Consider the following 17,151-nt stretch of genomic DNA (forward strand, 5'->3'; position numbering starts at 1 on the left):
CCATTATATGGTTCGGCCTGATTGAGTGACTGCCAGCATTTTATTACTCTTTTTTTCATATGTGGATGTGTAGGGGATAAAGACCCAGTTCTGTTCTGCATACATTATTGGAGGCATTTCTGTGCACTCCTAGAATGGTTTTTATAAATTCCAGTTGTTTTTTTTTTTTTTTCATTTGGATTTTAAATTCAGATGTAAGTTTGGCCCCAGATTTCACACCCATACAATATATTTCATATTATTACAGCATTAAACATTTATTCTTTTTTTTTTAAATATTTATTTTTCCAAATTTTGATATAATAGTATAGAAAGCATTGCTGGCCTTTTCGCTAAGGAATTTACCCACAGGCCTGAAACGTCCTTTTGTACATTTCATTTCATTTCATTTCATTTTCTACATCTCCAAAAAAATCTGTAAAGCTGTAAGTATTTTTCTTTGATTTGGTGTGATATTTCAGCCAATTAAGAATATATATGGTCTGATGTTTTATGGCAAAAGTGAATATAAAATTTGCTTAAGACATTTTGTTTCAAAAAGGTCATAATCATGGCATTTACTACAAAATATCTCCTCCAGATTACTGCACACACACACACGTCTCTGCATTAGGCTTGTGTTGGTTTTCTTCTTGTATATGGATGTTGTAGTCTTTGGTACCAGTTCTCAGAAAAACTTCCTGATTCCAAAATTAGATTATTGAGTCTAATTAAAACTTCTATTAATTTAGGAATGCAGAATGTAAGTATCTCATTGCTTCTTTTGTCTAGATCACATGCTTCCTTTAATTTGAATGATTTGATTTACACACAACAGGGGACCATGCACACAAGCTTCTCACTCACCTTCACACCTGTGCTAAAATGACATGACAAGAAAAGTGATTTGATGTGATTTGATTTGATGTGATGATGTATTTTTGAGGTGAGTCTAAGATATTCAGATAGTTCTTGATTGTTTTTATTAATTGATTTAGTTTTTCCAGCATGGTTTAGGATAGTCTATTTTCTTATGAAGGCTTTCCATGTAAAACTCTGGAGGTAATACTTCACAACATGATGAAGTTTTAGACTAGCTTATATAACTGTTCTTAAATGATACACATGTGATTTCACTATTCGGGTGATGATGATCTGACTTGACGTTCGCGATTGGTTGAGTCCTGGGTTGGGTGACAAACAGCCTGCTGAGTATTGTAGTGTGTTGAAGAATCGGGCGTTATGACAGTAGTCTTTTAAAGCATTTGACTAATTTTCATGTAAGTCCTTATTACTTGGGTCTCTGTATTTCTCTGTAGTTATATAAAATTCTTAGAATTGTTTGCCTTTATGAATGTCATTATCAAAACCACTTTTGTGTTTAGGATTGCTTTATATTGTAATATTTGACATTTTAGCGTGTTTCCAAAATTTGTCACTTGAAACAGGATTTGGCATGTACGTGCTAAAGAGGAAACTATTAAGCATTGTTACAACTATTCATATTTAATAAAAAAAAATTCTATGCTTAATTCCATTTGTGTCTGTGTTTTAATGGATATGATATTGCTGATTCAGGAAGGCCTTCTGGTAGGTTATTTAAGCACCATTTGGTAGGTGTCAGACAGTGGAGGTGGCAGCCTGACTGTAAATGCACTAATGAGGTCAGGATCTATGTCTGTTAGACAGCACTGCACTACACTATAGCCTAACTAAGAGTGGTAATCCTTCCAGGAGAGTTTTCCATTTATTTTTTACAAAGCTATAAAACATGTATTGCTTGTTTGATGGTAGTGCTGTTATAACTGTCTTTGGACAATGGAGTTGTGGAGTTGTGTTTGACACATTATACTTATAAATGAAGAAATTTGGGCATTTAGGTCTCTGCATATCAAAACATACCCATGGACATGCAAGTATGTGATTTCTACTTGTAAATTAAGAAAGCATTCCCCCTGAGAATAAGGAGAGTCCTGTGGCGAAATATATTTGGCACACAGGGAAAGTGAAAAAACCTTTTTTTAAAACCTTTTTTGATAATCTTAATTAAATGTTTATACTGTCTTTATAACAGATAATTATCCCACCTTAGTCATGGTCACATTTGATTTTGGACTTTTTTTTGGAACAATAACCCTGTATCTACTGGGACGGGGTACAATCACATCAGAGTGCCACCATGTTTCTTGGAAGATAACATAAATATAACTTAGGTTCTCACAGAAATTCCTATCTAATGTTTAGTTTCCAAATGTATTGGAATTAATGTTCTAATAATTTGTTTCAAAATTAAATATATATTACATTTTATGTAGTCTATTATTGAGTCAAACTTACAAGTGAATGTATCTGTACTATGTGTTAGTTAAATTTGAATGCAGTAGTACAATACTGTACTAATCTTCAACAGTTGATGGTGAATTCATGTCTTATTTGGTTTAGTTCTGAGGCTACAGGGTCTGTGCTTTAGTGCTACTGATGCGTAGACCTTCAGTTCATTGCTTCTTTTTGCTGAGTCATTGTGTTTCAGTTTCCCTTCCTTCTATACTTTGTCTTCTGTTGCATCCAAAGCCTGTATTTTTCAGCACCTTTGGATGCTGAGTCAGGATGCTGAGGATGCGTTCCACTTGTGGAGGAGTACATGGTCACTTGTGTGATGGGGACAGGTGTCTTTGTGATATGCAAAGTGCTCATTTGGCATCAGTGCACAAGTTCTGGACATCTCCATGTTGTTACCATGGATTAAGTGGAGGGGCACATCACTGTGTAGGAGTAGGGAGAATCTCAGAGGCTCTGATTTTCACTTCCTTCAGTGCAGGAGCTGCATGGCATTTCAGAAGCCCCAGGTTGTTTATTCCAGTGTTAAATGATCCTGTGTTTGCATGGACCTCTGTGTGCTTTGTTGGAAATGATCTTGAGAGTGGTTTTGGGTTTGGCCACTCCAGTGTTGTTACTGGCATGTGGTGCAGTAGATGTTTCTCTTCTGTTTGTTTTCCATTGGTGTCGAACAACAGAAGAGTTTGCATGGGTTTTTCACTCTCTAGGCCAGCAGAGGGAGTGGGAATGACTGTAGGCTGGTACTGAGTTCATGATTCATCCCCTCACTCAATGAGTGGTCTATAGGTTTGTGAACATCCAAGTGGGTCCCTGAACAGCCCTGGTTGGTATGGGGCATGTGCTGATTCCTGAATACTATTGTTGAGTTGTTCCTACAGATCATGCATCAGATGATCTTTGGTTTGTAGTTCCTTCTTCACTGCAAAATGTTCATCATTTAATGTTCTCTTGATATCTGCCATCTCTTTCAGAACTGTTTGCTTTTATTCATCTCTGTTTTTGTTTCTTTTAGCTCATCTGATAATTTTGCTATGGTTGTCCTCAAGCTCTCACTCTCTTCCCTTAAATTTTAATAACAAGCCATTGAATTGGTCTGCAGTTTTATTTAGTAGAGTCTTAAGATGTTCAGTCTCTTTACTGCTAGCATTGGACTAGGATTTCTCTTTTCCTGGGGGAGGGGTATACTGTTGAGAGGTGTGAAAGGGATGCCGGTTCTTTCATTTGGGTAAAGTCTTTAATGAAAACTTGGAGAGTAGGCTCACTTCCTTGTATCATAATTGTACTGCATTGGTATATGTTAAGTATTAAAAGCCATTTTTTTCCACACATATCACCATCCTAAAACACTACAATTTGCCAGTCTTTGCAGGTGCCTCTCTGGATGGAGCTGTAATGACAGGAAACTTTGTGCCATACACTACAGGTCTCTGTATAGAAAAGGAGATTACTCATGGTGTTTCTAATTTCTTTCTTTGTATGGTCAGCAAGTGAAGTCTAGGGTTGATGCTTCTGCTTGTAATGTTACTTAGAATGTTCCTGAGTATACTGAGAGTAGCTAAAAGGGTGGGGCCAAGATGCTGAGTATGCATTCTCTAGTTCCATTGTTTTATTTTGTTATAATTTGTTGTATTATGTTTTATTTTGTAACCGTCAAAATGCCATTTTCTGGTTACAATTGTTATATACTTTAGTATATAAGCCTAATATACTTTAATATACAAACACAACAACAAAATATAAAGATAGATCCAAATTTGGAAATCAATTATTTTTTAATGTTTAATCTACAAAATGTCCCCTCAATGTTATGATCACAGTAATGTGATAATTGATTGTTGTCTTTGTATAATTAGCTGCCTGTGTAGTTCTACCTTTTGTGTTTCACAATAAATATTTTATCTTATCTCACATGTACTTCTTCTTCTACTTCTTTGACCTCCTGACTGGCTCAGAGTTAAAGTAAAAGGGTCCAAGGATCCAGCAATTGCTGACCTTGGCAGTTGTGAGTTGTATACAGTTCCTCTCTTCAAATGTTTTCTGTTGCTCTGTTTCAATTGTTAGAAGTTATTATGTATTATAAGGGGAAAAAAAGAAACGTGCTTGACGGGATTGTAAAATTGTGAATTTTTTCTGATGAAAATTCAATATTTTTAGCATTAGCTCTTTTCCCCCTTGATGGTTACTTAATTCTCAGAATTCTGGAACCTCTCGCTCACTCCCTTTTGTTTATACACAGTGATTAACACTAAGACAATAAACACTATTCCAAATTTCTCTCTCATACCCACATACAATTATCCTGTGATCAATGATGAAAACTGAAGTACTATTGGCAGAATATGGGTGATTATGGTGATACATTGTAGATTGGGATTTAATGGTATGGTCTTGTAAACATGACACTTCTTTCCCTTCCTGATTAGCTTCTCACACTGTTTGGGCTTTATTGAGACACAAAGTGACAAGCTAATTTGACCTTGCTCATATTCCATGAACCCTGACAGTGTGACAGTGACAGTGACTGTGTGTTTGTGAGTGTTTACGTGAGTGAGTGCTTGCCCCTTAGCAAGACTGATATCCTTGATTGTTGGCCTCGAGTGTTAGTGTTGATAGAGTGGCCCGTCTGTCTAATTACCCAACACTTCCTCACACATGTGCAATATGGGACTATTCCCTTGCAAGCTAGTCCCCCATCATCAATGCTTTTACATATCTACGCAGACTTGAATGTGGTGTTATAAATTGTGATTATAGTCCATTGTGACAATTTATTTTTCTCTATCCGCTAAGCCAAAAGACTGCACTACCTATTTGTCATTGATTCTGTTCTAACTATACAGTTATTGTTTTTCACCATCTTAGGCGATTCTTCTAGCCCAATTTTTCTGTGGTTCAGGGATTCCCTCCTTTTAAGATGTCAGCTCAGTGCATGTGTTGTGGGCAAGCAAGAGGAATGACAGTCAATTTGTTCTGGTTGATCAGTGACGGTGAAGCCTGCATTTACTTGGCTTTGGATCCGACCTTATCAATGTGTGCACTGAGCTCAGTGAGGAGCTGGGTGGCCGTGCACAGCTGCAGTAGGAAAGTTGCGCTTTGCTGCCCTGCCCAAAAACGCACAGTCACCACTGATGCACGTGGCATCAAGTTGCAGATGCTCTCCTGTCCACGGCTCCAGCACTCAAGCATTGCCTGGAGGAAAGAGGAAAAGGTCCGAAAACCCTCCAGAGACAGAGAGAGAGAGAGAAAGAGAAAGAGAGAGGGGCACAGCATAATACACGAGACGTGGGAGGTGTCGAGGAGTGAGGAGGCAGCAGGCAGAGGAGGACTTTAACTTTGTCAGTGTTGCTGTGAGGACACTACTAAAAAAGAAAGAGGGAGAGGAGTGGGAGAAAGAGAGGTAGTAAACAAATGAACACTTATTACTGATTAACTGCAAACAGACTGGAACACAGCTGTGGCTGCATATGTGATTGTGTGTGTGTGAGAGAGACCGAGAAAGAGGGAGAAAGGTAAGTAGAATCTAAAAATACTGAGGCAACAGTGAAGGTGGGTGGAAAGGTGGGCAATGGAGTAAACAAGTGAGAGGTGAATGGCATAATGGGAAAGCAAAGGAGTAGCCAGACAGACCATGTCCTGTCCATGCACTGACCATAACCAGGCAGTGCCACTTGGCAGGCTCATTGCACACTCCCACAGCTAGCTAGGTTATGATCCGTAATACACACTGTATCTTCTCGGAACCATGGTGTCCCCAGTACCCAATGCTGTCTCCTACAGCCACGGTGTCTCCAGTGCCCAGTTCGGTTACACAGACCCATGGTGTCCTCAGCACCCTGCACTGTCCCCCAAGCACTCGCACACCAGAGCTCACCATCCTCTGAATGTCCTTCCTCTGGTGTGCTTTCCATCGGTCAAAGCTGGACTAGCTATCTACAGTGTGTGTGGAGATCATAGGTATCTTTCTGTAGAGCACCGAACACTAACCAGTTACTGGTCATGGAAACAGGGTTTTTTTTTACCCATGATTTTTTTTTACTCAATTATTGATAGATAGTGTGATAGTGTGTCTTGCTTCCACAGCTGCCGGAGCAAATGGAGCACTGCATCAAATGGCACACAGCACACACACGTGCACACAAGCGCACACACACACACACACATGCAGTTACATACACACCTGTGTACACACACATACACACACACACAAGCAAATACACACGTGCACAGTCATATACACACATACAAACACACACACGCACACGTCTCCTCACTGCTCCCTGGCTTGGTGCTATCCCTTCCCTGTACCCTGCACACTGGGTTTCATTTCTGAGCGACTCAGCGTGAGCATGACTGCAGTGAGGGGACTGGCTCCACTGCACCCGTTCACGGCTGGCCTGCACGTTGCCACTACGTGGTCAGTCTGGCTCTGTGGTTCAATGTCTGTTTTCCTCTGACTGTAATTCTGTTTGGGCTTCATTCAGGAAAGAGGATTAGGCACGTGAGTGGTACGAATTCTGTCAAAGATCTCTTGCTTCCTCTAGATTAAACTAACCATTGCCCTGCCTCATTCCCCAAAGTCCTAGTGATGTTTTCTCTTCAGCCCTTCCTTTATTTACTTTAATTAAAGTAAATAAAGATCATGATGGTGTAGTTAGGCTTTAATTGATTCAAATCACCAAAGGGACTTTTCTTTTTTGTCAGAGGAGAAAAGTCACGGGGGAGGCTTAAAGGAGGCTCGTGCTTAATTTAAACTTTCAAATTTGTCTTGAAAAGACACTGTCTGGTGCTCTCCTAAAAAATGAGACATCTTGGTCTCAAAATTGCTTGAATTGCTTCAAGGATGTCATAGCTTGTAATACGTTAAAGGGCAGATTTGATGTTTAGTATTCTGCTACATTTGAAAAATCTTTTTTTCATCAGCACAGGCAAAGAAGGCTTTCTGTAGAATGATCTTGCTGAAGTTGCTGTGATTCCTGCTGATGTTAGTGAACAAGGCATGTCCTACCACAGACGGACAGATGGCTATTGGCAGAGGGCTGTGTCCATCAAGTGTGAAGGGCAGGCATGGCCAATGAGGCATTACAAATAAAGGATTCAGCTCAACCTTGAAACCATTAAGATAAACAGTGTTTTCTCCAGGTCCTGCCATTCAGAGCTCCTCCTGCTCTGCAGTAGTTTTGCTTCATCTTAATTCTCATCTCCCTCCCTCCTCCTCTTCATTGATGCTGTAATGGAAGAGAATAATCCTTTCCTGTTTACCTGTTCTTGCACAGAATACTAAAAGCAAAACAAAGTCACCAAATATTTCAGAGTAACAGGCCTCACTCAGGATTGGTCTCCAACTGAATATAAGGCTAGCGACTAAAGATGGCCCCAGCTCTGTTCATAGCTGTCACGGAATGCTACCTTTCCCACTGGTCACGTGGTTCGGCCTGCCACGTGCAGTGGGAGTTCAATGTTAGTCTTGTTTGTAACCACGCCCATGTTGTCAGTGCATACCTGTACATGGTTTAGTTTTGTAATGTCTGTTTGTATTTAAACCGTTGTTGGTGTGTGCGTCCTTGTCAGTCATACATTCGTTGTAGCCTGTGTTAACGTTCATGTTTACATTTACAATGTTCCAAGTTATTTGTGTTTGTGTTCACTGTTTTTGGCAGTACTATTGTCTTGAACGTATGTCAATAAATGCGTGTCACCATCGAGGGAGTCTGTACATCCTGCTTCATGCCCTGCGGCACTCTGGCTGTTACAATAGCTAATAATGCACAGAGTACAGTCTTATATGCAGTAGTATAGTTTACTGATAAGTATAGTCCAGTTTCTGTTTTGTGATATAGGAAATCATAATTAAACATAAATAGGCATGCAGTAGTGGAGGACACATCTTACACAGTGTCAACTAGAGTTATGTAAATAGCTGTGAATAGCAATGACAATGACTATATCCATAATGCTGGAGTTGGGTAAGAATGCAGTGGTCAAAGGCCTGCACAGTTAACATTCATGGCCTGATGTGAGACATTTACCTGCTTCTCAGGTCTGACAGGTTCAGAGCACACACCATCTGAAGAGGTCACTCATGTAACATGTCAGAAGCACAGTCTGTCCCACTGCAGCTTCCCATCCAGCTGAAAGTTCAGCGAGTAATAGTGGGCAGGTGGAATGGAATTCCCTTGTATGTAATAATAATAATAATAATAATAATAATAATAATAATAACATACACATATAGTAGATACACATTAGTCTAGGTTCAGATACAATGTCTATATAAACAGTGCATTTTGCCTTATTGTACACAACTTTAATTGAATTTGCATTCCAAAACCTTTTCACAAGTTCCTTTTTAATTTTTCTATTTTAAACTACATAAAAGATATTCAAAGACTTATATAAAGATATGTTAAGCTTATGTATGTATTAAGTGCCAGTGGCCCCTATATCAGCATGCCACATAGTATGAAAACAGTGTGAATATATAAAGATGATTCTTAAGTACTGCTTTTATAATTATTTATTTAATAAAAGCTGCAATTTCATCATAAATCTCACCTTTTTATGAGTTAATGATGTTAGTAAGAAAGGCAAGATGAGTCGAGACAGATGACTGTTATATGCATAGCTTTTTTTAGCTATTAAGATGAGAAGTCCTGCTGAGTATCTGTTATTCACAGAGTTCTACTCAGGTGTGCAGCTTCTCCAGGTTCAATTTCTGCATTTCATTTCCCAGTTTCCTGTGCTCACTACTTGCTGTGAGTGAGTGAGTGAGTAAGTGAATGAGCTATGTGTATGCAAGCGCACACAGGCACAATTGCATGCTCGTCCATATAACGCTTATGGGTGATTCCCTGTGGGTGGAATATGAACACTCACACAGGCCAAAAGGCCTGCCTGTGTGTCAGTAAGGATACACACCCACACACACACCCGATGTGTCTACGTACCTTGCATATTGTTGTGCTCAACTAAACAAAATTAACAATTCATTTGCAAACACCGATAAAAACCATACTTTAAAAAAAAAAAAAAACGACCTGACTGTTCGGAGTTATTCGTAAAACAGCACATTCTGCACCCAAATACGTTTTGTCACAAAAGCCGTTATTGTCCATTGCCAAGACATTACAAGTTCACGTTTTACAGCTGAAAACGTCAAACGCGAGTACTGTTCTTGAATATAACCGATAAAGCCGTTCAGCCAATGAATGCGCAGTATTTGGGTCCAGTGACGCAACACCGCCACGAATTCTTTTAAAGCTACTGTCTGACAGGGATTTCAGAGTAAGTTTGTGGCAGTCACTATTAAATATAGATAACTTAGACGAAACTGAAGAGTCCAGTAGCAGAAACTAAAATTTCAGCATATAGAGGAGTTCATTTAAATTTTTTTTATTAAAATTTTTTTTTGGACCATAAATCATTTTTAGCACTAGCCATACACGGTGAAACGTGACCCGTCGGTGTTTAAATGAGTTTTAAATTACATTGGTGGATGGCATTCCAAGGCGTTGGCTAGATAACTCTTAGTAGTGAAAAATAACGCTTCGTCATTTCTTATTCTACATTATAGTTACCTAGCTTAGCTAGAGAAACAACCGCAGCAAATTACCTAGGACGTTTCCTTGACAGGCGCAATTAGCGACACTCCAGGTTCTCTACTCTATCGTAAGTTAGTTACTATATTGCCTTTTGTTGCAGTGTTCCGATGAGGTTTGTTGCTATGGCAGTCTGAGCCCGTGTTCAACGTTAGTGACAGCACTCCACTACCGCAAGCGTGCCCCTGTGCCGCGTGCACATATAAGCGCCTCTCGCGCCCCATACCATACTTTTCCCGTCCCACACGTATGTCTGTCTGTCTCTCTCCTCTGTGTGTCTTCACAGCCTGGCCTTTGGTGTTGCGATAACGGTGATGATTAGGTTAATTCTAAGGGGTTTTGTAAGCTTGCTGATATTTTCTTATATATGTTTATGTTATGTTTAAGAATGTTAATTTTCGCACTTAAAAGAAACTTGTATGCATTACATGGCTTTGTTTTTACTCTGAAACATGAGATGTGCTTTTGCCAAAAGAAAAAAAATGCTATTGGAGTTATCTGCTTTTGCAAAATACACATTTTCATTAATGTTTAATATTTGTGAGTTTCCAGTATTTTGTAATTATTTTTACAAAACAACTCAACTACAGTTTGATAGGTACTGCCTGGAATGCACAAATGTAAAAACATGATTTATCTGTATGTAACAACAAGAATGGTTTGAAGAAAATTGATTTTTTCAGAAGTGCAGAAACATGTTTATAACAACAACAATAACAATAAACAATGCATAAGACTTTTGTGTGTGCACATAGAGCAGGACTTGCTTGTGCGGATTATGACATCGTTATGAATGAGAGCCAAGGAGAAAAAGGCAGTGAAAAGGCTGAAATTGAGCCAGCTTGTTCTGCTTCTACTCATCCACCCCTGCATCAGACAAATGACTGCACCCATGCTGTCTAGCACACACTCAGATCAGCTCATCTCCATGTTGGGCAATCGGTCAGAATACTGTTATCTGAATCATGATGTATGGATTGTACAGCATCGTTTGTATTGATTCTTTGTGCATGGGCCTGTCACCCGTTTAGAATTGGAAAAGAATAGCTGACTAATGACTTCAGCTCCTAAACTGATGGCTGTATTTGTCTCTTTTCTGTGATCCCTGGGCACCTGGGAGGTGGAAAGGTGGATTCACCAGTGCAGGAGTACTATGTAAATGAAGTGGGTCAGGATGAGGTGATAGTATTTTGGTGAGAATTAAATAACTGCAAAAGGAATCCTGGAGACCATTTCATCACTGGACCAAAGACCAACTACTATGTTGTGTAAACTCAGTGCAATTAATCATTTGGTAACTCTACCAGCAGACACAAATGAATGTATGTCAGAAATGTGTGGCAATTCCTGTGGGTCATAGAATAATGTTGTTGATAATCAGTGTTATGAGATTCTATGGCAGTAGATGGGCAAGAACAGTGGTTAGAAATGTTATCCTTTATCACATAGTTCAGCAAGCTCTTTGATTGTAGGCTACATGGAGTGCATCATAATTAGCAGCTTCTCCCTTCTCTCTTGCATTTTCAAATGCTAAATAATCTAAGATACAAAAATGGTGTTTTCATAATGTGCCATTAAGCATAATTCTTGAAAAGCGTGAGAGAGATGTGTTAGCAACATTGGCTTCATAGCTGCAGCACAGAACTGAAAGAAAACGTTAGCCACTGAACAACTTATGGCTGATCAACTAGGTTATATTTGGTGTAAAGAGAAAATTGTGTAAATTTGATTAAAAAAAAATTGCCAAAAGATTCTGTTATCCTTGCTTTTTAAACGATTTGAGAATGTCTGTAATCTGTATTTTAAGGCAATGTATATGCTGGGTTAAGTGTACGTAGTGCATACAGTATATCAGTTGTTCCTGTTGATAGGCTCCCCTGAAATAGAAGGCCACTGTTGATTTTTTTATTAATCTGTCAAAGGCAGTTGATATAATGAATCAACCACTGATGTTGTGCTGTATTGACCCACCTGTGCAAGACAGAGAACCTTTGGTTTTCATGAAATTAGTTGGTTACACCAATGTCCTTAATTTAGGTTGTGTTCATTTCAGTGTTGACTTTGTGCAGTAATAATATGTCTTCCTTTTAAGCTGCCAATACTGTAGATTTCTACTGTTAACTTGTGTGAAGCAGGACAGCACATTATAACTGGGGAGCCAGTTGTTGTGTTTCTAATAGCTAGAGTTCCTTTCTGTGGTGTGATCCATTAGATGCACTATAGCATTACTTCCTTTGGTAAATGAGACTGCTGGGGATAACATTACCATTACAACAGGGTTTTCTCTCTTTATATCTGTAGCTGTCTCTCTCTCCTTTCTCTCTCTGTTCTTTCTCTCCATTGCTTTCTCTCTCTTATTAGTCTCTTAGGAACTGACTTGGCTCATTACTGGCCATGTAGTTTCAACATATGGATCAAATGCTTGACATTATTTTCCTTTCTAATTCTCTCCTTTGCTCTCTCCCCTCCTATGAATTCTGCCTATGATAGCTCTCCTTGGTCAGTTCACCATTCACCCCACACTCTGTAAGCATAATTTCTTTATATATATATATATATATATATATATATATATATATATATATATATATATATATATATATATATATATAGAGAGAGAGAGAGAGAGAGAGAGAGAGAGAGAGAGAGAGAGAGAGAGAGAGAGAGAAGGTCAAAAATTGTTCACATTATATCTTGGTTTTCATTGTTTGCTTCATGTTGTTTTCTCATTTTATTGTGTAAGCTAGTAAGTATGACTATGGTAGATCTGATCTCACTTTCACACAGTCAGAACAAGTAAGAGCTGGGATTCAGATATTCAGTAACAACTGGAGTTCAGAACTAAAGAAGAAGATGCGTACTCCATGTGCTATGTTTATTTCCCACTGTTCTCTTCCTCACCAGGCCTAGCCTTTACTTCCCTGTAGCCTTCTGTTTTAATAAAGGAGAACATTTACAGTTTTTTTTTTTTCTCTGACAGTGTCATATTTGATATGACTGTTTGTATTCTTTTTTAGTATTTGTGGAGGTAATGATGTCATCATGTCATATTTTCCACACATAAAGTCAAGGTTCACTTGTGTTGCTGTAGTTCTTGGCCAAACCCATGTGTGATGATGATAAAAATGTGAACAAGTCTTCTTGTTTTCTCCCTTTGGGAGAAAAATACGCACGCCTGTAATAATATTGTCTCAGACATGTGGGCACTCTCGAGACATAAAAGCAAAGAGCGAAGCAACAAGGTCATGGCTGGGGGAACAGGGAGAGTGAGTGGCAGATTTCATTGCTGTTTAATCCATTCTTCTCCTGTTTAATCCATTCTTCTACCTCTCTCTTTCTCTTTCTTACTCTGTCTCTCATTCATTATTATTCCCACCCTCCCCTCTGAGGTTTAGATTCGATCAGAAGTTCTTATCAGCGTGTGCAGAGTCGGTCACTGTCTTTCACCTTGTGCTTGGAAGCCCAGTGCAGGGCTGAAAGACACAAGTGAAAAGTGAACAGTGTTCAGAAAGGGAGACTCACATAAAGTAGACATTTTATACAATGCTTATTGTACTCTTATTTTTAGCTTGGTTCTGTCTGTGGTAAATTTGAAATCTTTTAAAGCATGAGGTAAAGTCTCCTTTTTTATCGAAGGTTGTTTGGAGAAAAGTAGGCTAATGTTTGTTAAAGCGTGTGTAGAGGATTTTCCCTGATTACAATCCATAGCTTCATCTTCATGCTATATACATTTTGAAAAATCTAATTATTTGACTAGATCCAGTGTGAGAAAATGGTGTGATATTGTTTTAATTCCCTAATCCTTTCTGTGTGACAAGAAGGGTGACATCTTCATGGACTACAGTGATCCTGTAAATAGCCTTGAATGCAACCCTTTCCTCCTCACTGATCTGTTTTTACAAGAGCAGTTTTTAGATGGTGCTGTTATACTCAGGAAGAACTTTCCAGGCTCTTGACTTGTTCCCTTTGGCCATGTGAAAATAAGACTTCATGAATTTAAGATTAATATCATTGGCCACTTAAATATTTGCTTGGATGCTTCTATATATTTTCTCTCTAAGAAGATTTGTGTAATGGTGAATTCTGGACTCAGGTGAGATGATTGAGTCTTTCACCTGGCCACCTCTTCAGACGAGTAGGATGAGAGAGATTATGGAGAGGGAAGCTCAGAGGAGGAGCAGCAGGTAAGGGAAATCATGGCAGCCCACTCTTTAGAAGCTCTGCACAGAAGGTGGGGGCACTGATGATGGCTGATGTTGTGTTCAGCCTGACCCACAAGGAGCATCTCGACAGAGAAAAATAGCTCAGTGAACAAAAGGAGGGAGGGGAGAGAGAGAGAGCGAGAGCGAGAGAGAAAAATGGTGATGCAACTGTCTCATGGATATTACCTCCCATGTGTTTGTGTGAATGAAATTATGAACTGACTGACACTGAAAACAGTTGTCTGTGTTCTAAATGGAGACAATAAACCAGTCAAAACATTATTACATTAACATTATTTACATTAAACATTATTTTTTTAACCATTTCAGAAGTTATGTTTAAGAATGTGCTGCACCTTGAGGGCTATTTCAGAATATTTCAGTCCCCTGCAGCCAAAAAGAGGGAGAATACTGTATTTTTGTTTGGCAGTGACTCTAGGACTTGCCTGTTTGTCTGTGTGTTTGAAACATACATACATACACAGAGTGGAATCTAGGGCCAGTGCTCTCACTGCAACCAGTTTAATTCAGTGCAAATTTCTCACCTTGATTCCTCTCTACGCTCCCTGTCTGTCCTGGTCTTAAATGAGTCAGCTCGCAGCTGCTCTTAGAGCTGTTACACACCCAGGTGAGAGAGGAGCGTTTGTGTGTGTGTGAGTGTGTGTTTTGTGTTTGGGGGGGTGGGAGGATGCATGTACACCTAATCTTTCATCCTAAGTGTAAAATAACTGGCCATTTGCATTCCTCTTCTGTTTTACCTAATTATTTAAATGAATTCCAAATGTAACATAATTGCAAAATCCCACAGAGATATATATATATATATATATCTGTGGGATTTTGCAGTCCCATTATATATATATATATATATATATATATATATATATATATATATATATATATATATATATATATATATATATATATATATATATAAAATTATTTATTTATTTTTTATTTATTTATTTTTTATTTATTTTTTATTTTTTACATTTACTTTGCATGTTTTCATTTTATCTAGGAAGACAATTTGGACCCATATTACCACTGTGCACCTAATTTCAAGGTATTGTCTTTGTGTCTCATTCTTGTTAAAGAAAAGAGATTTATACACTTAATAAGATCCTGGTTAATTCAGCACTTAAATCTGCTATGACACTTGTTTTTTGGCTCAGTAGTTCCAGCATGCCATGTTGTATTGTTTGCAGGATTATGTTGTACGTGGGGGCCAGTCTGCAGAGCAGGGGAGGATTAGGAATAAGGCACCCAAGAGCTTTCTCTTCTATCCTCTCTCTCTGTGTTGTTGGATTCCAGTTCTTTCTGCTTTCTCACTCTGCTTTTTACTCTCTTTCATCAGTTCTTTCTCATCGCTGTCTGCTATTACTCCCTTTCTGCCCCCCACTCATTCATATCATCTTTTCCTTTTCCTCTCTGTCGCCCTCGTTCCCTCTCTTAGCTGCTCAACGGTGTTGCTCCTTCTCCTTCGCAGAAGCCTGCCAACTTCCCCTGCCAATTTTGCCCACTTTGCCCAACTCTTTGAGAACTCTGGCAGAGTTGGCACTTTAGAGCTGTTCAGCGGGAAAAGGCAGAAAAGAGTTAGGGCCTTTCAAACTCTTATTTATGCGAGGTCCTCATTTCACGTGGGTCTTCCCTCCTAGACTTCACACTTGCTTTTTGTCAGCATTGCTAGCTTGGTTAAGAAGACTTTGCTCACTGTATTGAGCAAACATTGCTGAAATTCTGTGGGACATGTGGGATGTTTTGGGGTTTTTTTGTGACCAAGGACTTGTGTGGTGTGCAGTTGCTGTCACTCTTGAGCAATTTTTTTATAAGAGCCAGTTGAATGACCTTAAAAAAGAAGCCAAGTCTCCTTTTCTGCAGCATCTTTGAGAGACAGGAGACAAGTATTTACTCCCACAGTTAGGATAGGACTGAATTTGCTACATATGGAGTGTTGTTTTGCTAATTGGATTATTTGGTTATGATTGCATGGGTATCTTCTGGATACTGGGTATGAACTGTGAGCCTACTCAAGTCTTCTGATCCTTACCCCTTCCGTTCTCTCCCTCTTTCTCTGTCTCTGTCTCTCTCTCTGCAGGGAAAGTGCTGAACACCGATTTGAGGCATTACCTCGGCCTGCAGTTCCAGAAAGGATCACTGGACCACAAGCTGCAGCAAGTCATTCGAGACAACCTTTACCTGCGCACTATACCATGTATAACAGCTACATGCACACCACTAACACACACACTCACACACATACACACTCATCCTTCTTGTCTCTCTGCCAGTCAATTCTTTTATCTCCAAAGTCTCCTCTCATTTGGCTGTCAGAGTGTAGAAGCCTGCCATGATGGAGTTGGGCATCTGTGGAACTCCTGCTTCTCCTTTCTGCTGTTCCACCACCCTGCTGTATTATTCAGCTCTTCCTTCCTCTGCGAACGCCTGACCACAGAGACTGCAGACTGTCTAAAACTGAGGCTGCTAACATGAGGGGTTTAGGGAGGTGCAGCGCTTACAAAAGCAATGGGTTTTGAGCTGTCACCCTGGGCTGAATTTGGCAGAGGACTCTTTTTTTTTTGTCCCTTAGATGTTTTCTTTGGGTGACACAGCAAGGCGCCCTGGTTATTCATGACAAAAATCGCTAGTAAAAATCTTTTTGTATGACACTGTATATATAAACTGTATTTAAAGAATGTTCCATTGTTTCCAAAGTTCTCCAAAGACTGTTGTTTATTTCAACACCACAGAATCATAGCCAATACATGTTTATTTTTTTACCACGTGCCAGCAATTTTTTTTTTCTTCTCAGTAGTGTTAGTTGTTGTGAGCGTGTGCTTACTCCAAGAAGTCAAACGCCAACCACTGCATATTTCCAAACTATGTCTCATGCTGCTGTTTTTAAAGTCACGTAAGCCTAACGCATGTTGTTCGAATCTGTGTGTATGGGTGGCAGGATGCCCTGCACTGGCAACTACTGCTGACTGACAGAAGAGAGGACCAATACTATCCTTTCCAGCCTAAAAGCTTTAAAGGGC

At 39.2% G+C, this 17,151-nt stretch overlaps 1 protein-coding gene across 1 annotated transcript in view; it reads left to right on the plus strand.

Annotated features, from left to right (window-relative positions):
• LOC113585572 (membrane-associated guanylate kinase, WW and PDZ domain-containing protein 3) overlaps positions 1-17,151 on the plus strand; it is an 82,280-nt gene that overhangs the window by 38,530 nt on the left and 26,599 nt on the right. Inside the window, exon 2 of the mRNA XM_035524432.1 lies at positions 16,212-16,328. Within this exon, the coding sequence (XP_035380325.1) occupies positions 16,212-16,328 (117 nt within the window). The remainder of the gene's footprint in view (positions 1-16,211; positions 16,329-17,151) is intronic.

Source organism: Electrophorus electricus, chromosome 3, assembly GCF_013358815.1.
Source record: "Electrophorus electricus isolate fEleEle1 chromosome 3, fEleEle1.pri, whole genome shotgun sequence".
NCBI classification, from domain to species: domain Eukaryota; kingdom Metazoa; phylum Chordata; class Actinopteri; order Gymnotiformes; family Gymnotidae; genus Electrophorus; species Electrophorus electricus.